The sequence below is a fragment of the Botryllus schlosseri genome, chromosome 7, assembly GCF_051294905.1.
Source record: "Botryllus schlosseri isolate E-star chromosome 7, Bs_hap1, whole genome shotgun sequence".
Taxonomy (NCBI): Eukaryota; Metazoa; Chordata; class Ascidiacea; order Stolidobranchia; family Styelidae; genus Botryllus; species Botryllus schlosseri.
The window spans coordinates 12,232,567-12,246,432 of NC_137242.1; the positions used below are offsets into that span (position 1 = coordinate 12,232,567).

The 13,866-nt window shown below is 41.9% G+C and overlaps 3 protein-coding genes across 3 annotated transcripts; all 3 read right to left on the reverse strand.

The window, feature by feature from the left end:
* Positions 1-786: 786 nt before the first annotated feature.
* On the reverse strand, positions 787-1,996 carry LOC145443595 (nicotinamide riboside kinase 1-like). Its single transcript, XM_080321538.1, has one exon. The coding sequence runs from the start codon at positions 1,886-1,888 to the stop codon at positions 1,304-1,306; it is 585 nt and encodes a 194-aa protein (XP_080177664.1). The 5' UTR covers positions 1,889-1,996; the 3' UTR covers positions 787-1,303.
* A 1,883-nt stretch (positions 1,997-3,879) lies between these two features.
* Positions 3,880-4,266, reverse strand: LOC145443490 ((3R)-3-hydroxyacyl-CoA dehydrogenase-like). Its single transcript, XM_080321451.1, has one exon. It carries the CDS (start codon positions 4,264-4,266, stop codon positions 3,880-3,882), a length of 387 nt encoding a protein of 128 aa, XP_080177577.1.
* Positions 4,267-4,281: 15 nt separating this feature from the next.
* On the reverse strand, positions 4,282-4,707 carry LOC145443491 (uncharacterized). Its single transcript, XM_080321452.1, has one exon. The coding sequence runs from the start codon at positions 4,705-4,707 to the stop codon at positions 4,282-4,284; it is 426 nt and encodes a 141-aa protein (XP_080177578.1).
* Between the last annotated feature and the right edge of the window lie 9,159 nt (positions 4,708-13,866).

A 13,866-nucleotide genomic window follows, 5' to 3' on the forward strand; every position in this document is an offset into this window, starting at 1 on the left:
CCAAAGTGATGACCTATTTTAGTCAACACAACAAGATTTCTAGTAATTGCTGTTTTTAATTTCGGCAAACTAACTTTTGGGATTTTTAAAAAGTGTCCTCCTACCGGATTCCAAAATATGGTAATCCTACTATAGATGTAAAAACTGGATTTCGACGGAACTGAAGAGAAATGTAGCATGGAATTTACACAGGAGACAGCGCTGGTAGGCTAATTAAAAAAACTCCAACTCCAACCGACTATAAATGAGTGCGATTCGTTCGGGAGCCGAGTCGTAAAAATGACTTTTTTTAGTCAATCCAATAACATTAGCCGTAATAACTTCCAAATTGCCCGTTTTCTGGTCCGCTATAATAGATTTTCTAACTTGAAGAAAGTGCCCTCTTTTTCGTATCTCGAGATATTGTAACCATATACCAAATAGATTATGTTCCATTACCAGGTTTTAGTCTGACAACGCTTTACGCAAATGTTTTTTAACTTGGAAGGAAAGGCGTCGAGCAACTGATTTTTTTCTCAAGTTTCTCCTCACAGAGCATCAATATCTTTTCAGTTATTTCGTGACTGCCGCATTTCCCCTGTATTGGTTAATTTACATATGAAAAACGTAGAATGAAGAATTGCTGCAACATGAACCAGTAAAATCCCGGTACTACTCGTCTATACGGCTAATATTGTAATCAAGTCTCGCTGACTCTTTTAACGGCCGAAGTGTAGGCCTTCCGGGCCGTTATTTTGACAAGACATACGATGGATATAATTATGAATATTTGATCGATAAAAATGGTTTCATGTCGACGATATTTTATATTATATATAAAATTATTATAATCAAAAATAACTCATCCGTTCCATAAACGAAAGACAGCATAAAGAAATCGGCGATTTGTACTCTCCTGCTGCATCGCACGATTAACTTGGTTTGATACCGAGTTATTGGACCGTGCATTGAACATATGAGCTGAGCAATGTGAGCATGCGACGCTTTTGCACGTGGGTTAATGTTAAGTTATCGTTCTTCCATGCGTCGCATCCTCAGATTTCGGGCAACTGACAAAGGAATATTTGATCCGACATTAACAATTCAATACATCAATACATGAGAACATTATCGGCAAATTCATAACCATCGTCAAACTGTTATCAAAATCGAACGGTATAAGAATCAGCCGAGTTCGGAATCAAATTTTCCGATATTCGTAATCAATATAGTGGTGACGTTTAAAATGCGTATTAAGTTTAGGGATCTATACGCAGCAGTTCTTTAGATAAAATAGGCGTAAGCTATAGCCATTGGCTTGACTTCACCTCAGTACAGATGGAAGCACTTCACGAAACACGCGTTCTAATATGGTATTGGGACCATCAGTTCCGTTCAGCTCTACCATGTCTACATTCGCCTTCTTCAGTTCGTCGTAATGAATTAGATACATTGGCCAGACGTGCTTTGGAAACATTGCCGCCGGTTCCGGAGTCCTATATTCCCGGCTTAATCTTCTTTCCCAAGCGATATCTTTGGGCAAAGTAAAAAAATAGCGCCTCGAGAACATCGCATTCAAGCATTCGTAGTTGAATATTAAAAAGCCTTCGATTAGTAGCACCGGTGCCGACTGTGCACTGTTCGTCTTCTGCATTTTGGCGACTCTGGAACGCACCGCCTCCATCATTTTCGCCATGTCGATAGCTACCTTGTCGTCGCAGATTCGGAATACTCCAGACTTGTGCCACGGTATATCTTCAACCTCTTTGAAAAATTCGTCTTGTTGTAGCATTTCCACGTTGACGCCCGCCTGTCTTAGCTTTTCGACCAGCGACAGACATAGTGTTGTTTTTCCCCCATTGGAAACTCCACCGATTCCAACAATTTGCGGAGACCTACTAGTTTCCATAGTGGGATACAGGAAACAGCCTGCAGTATATATTATTGAGTAGGCCTACTGAAATTGTAAGACGATGCATGAGCTAAAATGCAAAGTCATACTCTCATACACTAATAGTCATTATCAAATACATAACGACGAATGTCGATAACGACCTTATTTGTGTTTCTCCTCTAGTGGTTCATTGCAACTATAATAGTAGCCTTTAGCAGTGATTCTCAAACTTTTTTTACTGGCGTACCATTTCACGTGTTTGGAGGAGTGTTACCAACCAAGTTATATCTGACTGGATCAGTGTTCCAACTACGAAGTAGTGAATACTGCATGCAAGCCAAGGTAAGTAAAGAGGTCCCAAGTTTGAATGCATTGCATATTGCTTAGTCTAAGCTTAGTATGCTGCGTTTGAGCAAACTCAAGTGGGCCAAGAGTAGGGGATACATGAAAATATCTGATTACATATATATTGACTTTGTAATGCCCAAGAAACTATTTAATAACCTGAGAATTTAATTACCATCATGTACCCGTTCTTAGCCTTGCAACTGTTGGAAAGCCTATGTGCGTCTCCTGGTTTCATCGCGTTATATATCATGCCCGCCTGTCAAAATGATTGAAACAATGCACTTGCACAGTAGCACACGCAATGCACAGTTGCGCACCCCTGTGTTCTCAGGATGTAATGGCGATAAATGAAATCTTATTCCTTCTCCTTTGAGTCCAGGGCTTACACCGTAGCAATCGCATCCTTATAAATATACAGCCAATAATTCAACGGTAGACTGAATCCGATATCTCAAAAGGAGTTGCGCATACATTTTACTACTTAACTATGGTGGACCAGTTTCTCAAAATCGTAATTGACCTCGCACGAAGCAATCTCACCCGCGAAGGTAGTACGCTAACCAGACGCCTATCTGTTCTGTTGAGCTCATTATGTCAACAAAAGAGACACGCTCCACTTGCTACATGAAGCTCGTCATCTCCGCTGAACTATAGGTAACTAACCTAACCTTACAGTAGGTTAGTCAATAGTCATCTATACGTCTCATAGTTACCGAATGATGCCTTATCAATAGCCATTAGAATATTCTGACTGCTCAGTGCTCACTGCTCAGTGCTCATGCTCAAGCTTGCGATATGTTCGCAGCGTTTCCCAAGCAGAATAGGGAGAAACAGTACCAGCACCGTGCACTATGCCATTTTCCATCGACATACCTCGTCGATTCCAATTTCAACTTAGAACCAGTATGATCTTCTATTCCTCTATGCGGGGAATACCCAACGTAGTTACGACGGAGTTAAAAGTACAAAAATGATGTTTGCTTGAGGTTGGTGCGCTCTCTTTTTAAAGTTGAACTTTGAACTTGACTTGATGATCTCCCGATCCTTTCGCTACAGCCTGGTTCTGAATTATATATACTTTGCTTTGTATTTATCTATATGTGTATTATCAATGCTCATGGACCGAATAAATTCTCTCTCTCTCTCTCTCTCTTAATAAATGATTCGTTTTGAAAATTACTCGTAATAAAATATTCATTGCAATAGGTTTAACAGCTTGGAGAATAGTAAACCACATGCTTCGGTAAATCACCAGCTATAATTGCGCAGGGGAGATAGTGTAGTCGTAGTGGTTACGATAAGCGCCCAGCACGCAGGCGAACCGCGTTCGATTCCCGCCGGAGGTTTATCTGGGCTCCTCTTCCCCTGCCGTTGCCGTTCTTACGGCGACAAAAAAGCCCAGAAAAGACCCGACGAAAGAAAGCACTCACAATGAATGGAAAAGAACTAGTAGAAAGGGCCGCGGTTTCAAAGAGATCAACATCGAAAAAGAACTGTGACATCGGGCACTCTAGGCCGAGGTGAATGTTAGAGTAAAGGATCGCTACTGATGCGTGTCGTTCTACATCCTCCTCATGACGTCGCATTGTGTCTTATCGCATTGTACATTGTGTGTGACTTGTTCAGATAAAAATATAACCCAACCATGTTATGTTATGTTAATTATATCCATCATTTCCGTGATCATTTACCATTATCATGGTTGATAAAACGACTTGCGGTTTATTTACAATCCTTCCGTCATAACGGTGAGTGCCGTGTACGAACGATCTCCCGTCAGACGCGAGATGAAGGAATCCGTACGCAATCTCTTCTGGAGTCGCAAATCGCTGCAGCGGTATGATTTTGCGATAGGGCTCCACCACACCGCGAGGAACTTTCTCCAGCATGGGTGTGACCGTCGGACATGGCATTACTGAATTACAGCGCACACGGTGAGTGCTAAACTCATTGGCGATGGTTTTCGTTAAAGCCAACACGCCCGCTTTCGCAGCGTTATATTCGCCGTTGGGAGTAACGCCCAATATCGCGCATATGCTTGACATATTTACCAGCACTCCTCAGACATGCTTATCGACCGTTTTAACTGAATTTATAAATTCTTTAGCGACAAGAAACACGCCTTTCAAATTGATATTAATAACGCGGTCAAAGCCCTGCTCATCCAACTCGGATAACTTCAGTTGATTTCCAGGAATTCCGGCGTTGTTGATTACGATGTCGCATTTTCTTCCAAACTTTTCCTCAGCTTGTTGAAATGCATCTTTTACATCATCTGCTTTTGTAACATCGGAAATAATAAAACAATGATTTTTTTCGTTATCGATTAGCTTCAAAGTTTCTTGCGCTCCTGTTTCATCGACATCGAGAATGGCGATTTGAGCACCTTCCCGTGCGAAAAGCTCACATATTGACCTTCCAATTCCATTCGCCCCGCCGGTCACAAGTGCTGTTTTTCCTTCGAGTCTTCCTTGATATTGATACATTACTATACGCCTATGGTGTTATCATTCAAAGAAGTAATCTACAGAATAACAATATATGACAGTATGACCTTTTTCATTCGAAGAATACCGTATGTTCTATTGCAATATTTGTTACGTGGAACAAAAGCTGTTACGCCTCGCATGTGTCAAGCCAATTTTCAGCTCACTATACAAGTCAATGAGTTGTTATGATACTTGGACTATACCACCGGGACGTAGGTAGGCCTATATTACGCCGGTCCAGGTACTATATATAATCGCAAAAATACTTTCAACGTAGATTCTGGCTAATGTGTTACGCGACACGCACCGAACAGTAAACACATGGGCATTTGCAGTTCAGGTCAGCACCTAATCGTAATGTAGCAGATGTGTCAAACATAGACGTGAGGCGGCCAACTGTAGATTTCAGTATATATTTGCTAGCGGTTGAGTCAATTCCGTTTCAACTGTCGCAATAGCAAAGTCCCGGGTAATCGTAGATACACTGTACTGGACAGTGAACATGAACATATCCAGGGTTGTAATGACTCGAGTCATGACTCGACTCGAGTCAGACTCGAGTCACGATTTTCGGATGACTCGACTCGACTCGAGTCATTTTCTAAAAATACGGAAATGACTCGACTCGACTTGAGTCAATCCGTGTATTGACTCGACTTGGACTCGAGTCATTGCGCATGACTCGAAGCAAGTCATTGACTAGAGATTCAGACGGCCAAGACCGCCATTTCATTGTAATTTCGAAGCCAACACACTATCGGGATTTCGTTTGTTGGTACTGGTGCTTGAAAATGCGACCAGAAACTGCTAAAAGTGAGGAAAATTGATATATTATAAATGCGAACCATTCAATATCACCAAACAGAGTTAATAAAGTAGGTTTAGGAAGACTTTAAATGGAAACAGAGCAGTCAACACAATGACTTGGACTCGGACTCGAGTCATAATACCATGACTCGGACTCGATCCTCTGTTCGCTGACTTGGACTCGGACTTGACTCGGTGGGAATTGAAAATGACTCGACTTGACTCGAGTCGAAAATATAAAAGTGAGATTGACTTGTGACTCGGAGCCCTGTGACTTGGTTACAACCCTGAACATATCCGTGAGCCGATAAACCTGTCTCTGTCGAATTGCTTTAAAATGCGTGAGCGCGATATTGATGAATCGGTGACTTGTTCTAGAATCTAGATAGACACTGTAGGGATGGTGTGAACCTCTGAACGGTTCAGGTTCGTGTGAACGCGAACCTTTTTGAAAGGTTCTGTGTGAACGCGAACGTGAACCTCATGACGTCACGCGACGTCATATTGCTAATTCCAACGCTATCTTTCAATGTAGTGATAGCGTATATTAATGTTCACCAGTGGTTCTTAACCTTTTTTCCTCCAGCGCCCCCTTTCAAAGATTATCGTGCTCCAGCGCCCCCAACCTCATATTGTAAGGAATGTATTAAAGGCAATGAGTAAGATGGAGGGCCGTAACAGCACTTCGTCAACCCCCTAAAAACGATTGCCTTGCGCACCCATAGCGTGATAAACCAAAATTCCGAGGGATTCGCCCCCAAGAACCCCGTAGCGTGATTTCGATGGTCAGCAAAGTTTGTGTGGCCTGGTCGCCCTAGGTGCCAAAATTTTCTATAATGCATGAATGAATAGGTGGTAATTACATATATATGTCGCTATAAACTTGTTATCCTCTCAGCCCACGTAATCAGATTTACCAGTAGAGCTAAGCGAGCTGTTGTATTGGAAAATAAATGGCACGAAATTAATAATTAAACATATTCGGGCGTGCTAGTAGGTACAAGAAATTCGTTACCAGGGCCGTAACAGCACTTCATCAGCCCCCCTAATAAAACGTTGGTCTTGGGCCCCCATAGGGTGATAAACCAAACTTCCGGGTGGCTTCACCCCAAGACCCCTCGTCGGCTATCCGCTATTTGCTGATACTGGTTATCTACATTGGCAGTCCATTTACTGAGCCAGCTATTCTCGCCTAGACGCGCTAAACGCGAAAAGTTTCACTAATTATTGATTGAATTGGTCAATATGATCGGGAATTGCATATATATTGATATCAATTTTTATCCTCTCTCTGCTCACGTAAACAGATTGACCGGTAGAGCTGAGTGATGTGTGATTGAAAAGATAGGACCCCTCAATAATAAATATGCATCTTCGGGCGTATACCCGTTGGCAGGAACGAAACGACACTTCGTCAGGCCCCCCGAAAAAAACTTGGGTCTTGGGCTCCCATAGGGTGATAAACCGACCGCCCCCCATCGCGTTGTTCGCTTTTGCCACGGAATCAGCTGTATTGTTTAGCGAGTCAGTGCGAAGCGCGAAAATTGTCGATAATTCATGTTAAAATAGGTCAATAGGTCGGGAATTGCATATATATTGCTATCAATTTCTTGGTTGGTGAGTGTGCGCAGACTCGTCAAAACGTAGAGGGAACATTGTAAGGTGTATTGGAAACTGTATGGCCCGTAACTAATAATTAAACATATTCGGGCGGGTGGACCCGTTGGTATGACTTCGTTGCATGATGTTATTTCGTGACCTCCTGTCTGCTATATCAAAAAATATAGAATCGCCCAACAGGGATGTCTAGTTCTATATATCCCTGTCGCCCAATCGTAGGCTACTAAACTAAAAGACGCACACGATTTCAAATTTGCATTTCTTCACTGGCGTATAATTTTTCCCTGCCAGATGGAATTCGTCTTCTGAGGTTCAGATTGCCAAGACAGGAACATTCGGTGCCAGTCATTTAGGTGCCTATGGACAATTAAGGCCGTAAGGTACTGCTAGAGCTAGACTCTCAAAATTTTCAAATTGCGATATTTTATAAACAGTAAATGCTAGATTCCCAAAAATTGGTGTGTGAGCTATTCATACTCAACTTCACATGCTGTATAAATTTCAGCATTTCACATTGATTCCTTGGGCCCAAATTGGGGGGGGAGATTGGTGAATCGGACGGTTGGCAAGAGGAAACGCCTGTCTCATCCATGGATGCTAAGAGATTCTAAGCAATGCTTTATAAAGTGTCCTGAGGCCTCTAAGTACCGGCTGAAATGCGTGAAACTTCCGATTTTAAGAAAATTTTTACGAAATATTTGTTTGGTACTAGTACGGTGCCGAATTTCCGATACTTTTTCATAAAATTCCGATAATAAGTACCATAGTAAGTACACTATAACGCCTATAGCAAAGGCAATAGTCTTAGCAGGTAGAACAGTCCTACTGCTTGTACTGAGCCAGGTTTGATCAGGATTGAAGGTATTCTGATATCAAAATTTCCTGTCCCCGTGACACCATATTACCAAAAACTAGAACTGGGAGAAAATCCACTTTGAAAATTGAAAAATATTTTGGTGAAAAAGTTGAGCAGGTATTTGAAATCTGTTGCTTTTAAATGGTGCAGGCATGCTGTATTCAGTACATAGCCAAATTTAAAGACAATTGAATGTGCCTAAATGCAAAATCAGTCGTATAAAGTATGAGTGATTTGATGATTTTTTACTCGAAACTGCTATACCATATTCGAAAAATTTGCAAACCTTGAATTGGACATCAGTTAGATGTTTTAAATATGAAACAACATATCAAGAATACTGCGACATTGTCAAAATACCCATTTCAGGTGATATGGGTGAAGATACTACATCCATATTTCCCCCGAGACCTTTCAAACATACAATTTTTAGCATCAATTTCATCATGACACTCCAATACGAATTTGAGTTGCATAACCCTTATGCAATAGCCTGTATGCAGTTCCAATATCCTTTGCCAGATGAGCCACAGTCAGATAATTCACAATCTTTGGAACGACTGCATCAAAAATGTAGAAATTGTGAGGAAAATGATTCCCCCGAATCCAAACCACCATTATCAGATGTTGAATGCGGTGAAAGCTCCAATTTTTCTCAAAAGATTTCTTAGATCATTGTTCAGTTCAGCTGTTCAGGAACCATTGGTATACCTTTCTACCATGGTTTTATCTTTTACTACCAAATGCATTCGTAGTGTATGTCTTTGTCCCACTGGTCAATTAAACCATTAGCTATCAAAATATACCAAGGAAATCTTGAAAAATACACAATATGATAAACAACATTCAGTTTCACTGCGGTCGTTGCCCCGAATATTTCAATGACTTCTTTACCTCTGAATCAAAAGCGCACAAGTACAACACACGCGCGTCCACGTCGTCCAAATATCATATGATCGACCGAAAAGATCATCGCTCTAATATGCCGGACCTGATGTTTGGAACAGTATCCCGCCGGCCATCCGACAGTCATGTCCACATTCAAGTCGAAATACAAGCAATTACTACTAAATAAATACAGTCCATTCTCAAGATTACCGGACCACGACTGACCTATCGATCTCGCTTCCCATGACATGCCGCCCTATTTCTTGTCGCTTTCTTTTTCTATACTATCTTCTTTACTTTCATTCAGTGTACGTACATGCCTCCTCTTTACATCGCCTAGGCCAAGGTGGGTGTCAGATTCCATAGACTACTCCTTGTCGCTTCGACATCTTCCTGTCTTTTCATTGTATCGCATTTTTGTGGTGTATTGAACTGATACAATTGCTAATAAACCAATGACGATGATGATAATACTGACAGCTTTCAACTATTTCCAGGTGAGCGAACGGCTGCTGGCCTGCTGAATGTTTTGAAAGTCACGCTTCATCGATAACAGATATGGCTCTTCTATTCATTGTATAATAGCAGCACGGCAGAGGGATTATAGACAATTTGGAGTGAGTTTAAATAAATGAACTTGTATGGGGGGTGACTTTCTACGAAAATGGGTGATTTAAAATCATATTTTAACATATTTCTAATTCGAAATCAGACAAGAGCAATACATTTTTGAAAAGAACTAGTTTCATACTTTAGAATTCTGCAATAAAAAAAAATTTGGAAAATTTTGTTAGTTCAGCAGTACCTTACGGCCTTAAACCTATATGTCTTTTATAGGCTCCGAAGTTTTCGGTGTTAATTCGCTCTGAATACTCATTGCGGATATGTCTTACTACTGTAGCGTACCGCTCCACGATTATACTAATTACCCTCGCTGATCACTGATTATGCTTCCATACTTGTTGCTGTTGTGTCAGTCGGCTTTTGTTCACCGTCGGAGGTGCAGTCGCCTTTTAGTCACCATCCGAGCCAGTCGCTTTTATTCTCCGTCGGATGAGCATCGTCATGTTTTAGTTGGTTTATTAAAAGAGCAATGCTGACTTGTCTACTTTGACTTATCGAGCCGCGGACCAAGAAGAACGCGCGCCCACGACAGAGCAACACGCTATATTTTTGTGACCCCGAGGTGATTTCGTTAGCCGACGTGGTTGCCGACGTGATGATTTTGGAAATGCAATACCGCAAGCTCAACCAGTATCAATGATAGAAAGCGATGAACTCACGATATGCGAAAACGAGATATGCACTGGCTACAGCTACATAGGAATCGTTAGTTTGTTATCATGGATGCGGGATTTCAACGACATGGAATTCGGACCTTTCCACACGTACTTGCTTTGATACGATACGACGCTTCGACCCGACGCCAATCAACATCTGTGTCAGTTTAATTTTGATTGAGTACGCCATACCGCTGACAGCAGACTCCAGAACAACTCCAATCTGCATGCTGAAGACTTAACCAAGTACAACTTCTTTCATCGATTGCAGACTTGCATGTTTGCAGCACGACGACGACATGACCGAGCCTTAGCACAGCGACCACGTACACTGAATTCTCTTCGCAACTTCATATCTCCAATCGTTCGACATCGATATAGGCCTACTTGTTTTTCTACGTTGATAGAGGCAGATATACTGTATCTGTCTAACTACGCATTCCAACTGTAGAACGAAAGATGAGCCGAACGAAATTCTACACAACCGACGGAACCATTATTTTCTAATGGGACCATGAACTGAACCGAACCGAATCGAATCACCTCGACATCGACAGAAACAGTGGGAAATGCGCTCGATCACCCTTCACTCAATCTTGTCGAGCGACGACTTGCAACTAACCTATCACCTTGATAGGCATATTCCGAATGAAAACGCTCTTCGTCTCAGTATTATGTGGCAGACGCTTTCGACGTTCTGTTCTACATTACCCGCTCACGCATCCGAGAATCTACTACTAGACTTCACGGACCTTAACGACACGACTTGCGAAATATGGAGCACGACAGAGTTAATTCGTGCAACGTCAACGTGCTGGTCCAATAACGCTCGAAGTTCAATCGAAATGCAGAGATTCTGGTAACCAGTGTTGTCGAACAATTCCGCTCCGTGATGTTGATACTTGATAGACGTTCCCCTAGCAATATCCGCATATTCATTCATTTGTTCCATGTGCGTATTGACCGTTTTTCAGTTGACTCTAATGAATTCTTATCGTTGTTTTACGCCATCAGTCACGACTAGACGTTACATATCCCAAAACTGTTGTAAGGTTGATCATTACGTGATATGATATTACTAACTTCGACATATGTTGGCGAATTATTACGTTATCTCTTACCCCCAAAAGCTTTCGCAACCCATACCTACTTGCGTACCATAGCATTATAGACGACGCTTGTAGTCGCGCGATTCTAAAAAAATCTCTCTCAACCTTACTCGATCAACTATACTTTTTCGCCATCGAAGCTCTGTAATGTGCATGGCACTTGAGTATGTTGCCTCATCAAATAGTCAATCCCTCTTCTAGTAGTATTCACTTTTCACTCCGATGTCATCGGTTACGCCGGTAAATGCAAACGCTCGTTCCTCTGATGGGTTGGGCTATATTATATCCCGGATAACTTTCATTTGAATTGAAAATCACACGTCCCAAACGATTATACAATTACGCACACATGTTTTTGAAATGATAATCACACCGTACATTACTCGATCCAGTTTATTCTGTCCATATCAAGTTTTGATCCGCACTGAAATGTTTTTCACAATTCGAACGAATAACTGTCCGCATGACGCCTCAACCGATTGGCTCTGTTAATATGCCAGTGGCGGTATTATTCGTACCCCGCGACCAGTATTTGAATTTTATAATTAATGTGATACTCGATCACTTTTCTTGCATCACTTATATTAGTTTCGCCGCAGGCCTATTCACCTTTTTGTATGTCATGTAAAGCGTGTCTACTTCACACTGTTTATTGTATATTTGTCGCCAAACGCATAATTTTGCCGTTTATATAGCTTCACCACCACATCCGCCTCGCTTTCGTTGGTCGTTGAACATTGGTATTGCACTCGTGTTCGAATCTTAATCTGTAACCACTACCGTGTCATTTGTAGAGTACTTCACTTGTAGTTGAATCGTTCACTGTTGTCTGATATCCTAAAGCTTTGCCAACCAGGGGGGGCCCTTGTAGCGTACCGCTCCACGATTATACTAATTACCCTCGCGCTGATCACTGATTATGCTTCCATACTTGTTGCTGTTGTGTCAGTCGGCTTTTGTTCACCGTCGGAGGTGCAGTCGCCTTTTAGTCACCGTCCGAGCCAGTCACTTTTATTCTCCGTCGGATGAGCATCGTCATGTTTTAGTTGGTTTATTAAAAGAGCAATGCTGACTTGTCTACTTTGACTTATCGAGCCGCGGATCAAGAAGAACGCGCGCCCACGACAGAGCACGCTATACTACCACATTATCTACTGCGAAACCATTTTTCTCCAGCGCCCCCCATATCGCCCCCTGAGCCTAGCGCCCCCCATATCGCCCCCTTCAAAATCGCCAGCGCCCCTAAGGCGCTGGAGGCAAGGTTAAGAACCACTGATGTACACGATACCTAGCGACGACTCGGGCCACATAATGCCACAATGCTGAAGTATTGGCGTTTTAAACGTCGCTAAATGTATCAACTGAGGCAATCAAATGATATAATACTCCCATAAAATCAATATCATCCGTCGCTTTGCCAACAATTTCGACGAGGACTTGCCAGGGAATATAAGCTTACGCCTTAACGGTCTTGGCCAGACGGACAATGTATTCGGCGTCTGAGTATTGCTACATTGATATTGAGCAGAGTGCAAAACAGGTTTCTATACTTGCTACCGATATTAGGCTACCCCACAAGTTATACAGCTGTAGCCATGCAATATCTTAATCGCACGGATTTGATTTTAATGATACAGTAAACATATGAAGTCAAGATTGACCCCGTACGCCTGCTCGATTTGTTACATCAAAAAACCATATCAATCTCATTGATTGGTTGAATAAGCATCATACGCTGACTACATGTATAGTCACTGGCGTAGCAGCATGTGCTGCCGCCCCTGACTCTCGCTTAAAATGCCGCCCCCCCCCCCCCAAGTAGACAGCAGCAAATTTCGACATATATTGATTTTCAAGCAATCTTGTCAATACAAATAATTACAAAAAATATGCCGCATCTCAGCCTCACCGTCTCAGCGTTAATAAGGCCAAAATTATTACAGACAAGAAATAGCGAACGAATGTATTGTGCAAATAGAAATCAATAGCCGCCTTAAAACTTTTCGGGCTTTCACTGAAGCAAAATCAGCGACAATAACCTCAAATTCAAGTTTTTGAACGCACGGTCTCTTTCTATAGGCAGAATGGATAGGGATGATTGCCGATCATCATTCCTAGTAGAAGGAATATAAGACTTAATCAGTATGAGCTTTGAGAAGCTCCTCTCACAGCTTGCAATTGAAACAGCAATGGTCAGATAAAGTTTTAGACGCGAGCGTAAATATGGTGCCGAATCAAGTAGCTTTGCATTAACTAACCATGCTCCATACCAGCCTCTTAAATCTGTCAATTTCCACAGCTAACTCCAAAAAGTCCACCTCGTCGTCGTAGGTGCTTTTAAAAGGGCTTGTGAATAAATTGTGACTACGCTTTGCAGCAGCGCGTGGGGATTAAAAAATCCAATCATATCATTAACTGCAGGCTATGCCGGTAAACCTATAGTTTGAGCTTCAAGTTTAGTTGTCACACTTGAATACCCCTACAGGCTTACTGCTGAACCAGCTAAAAGCAGCATAATTGGTCATGGTCATCCTATAGTTGACCAGGCCCTCCGAGTGCTCAAATTTAACAATACTGCTCTTAATCGAAAGCTATT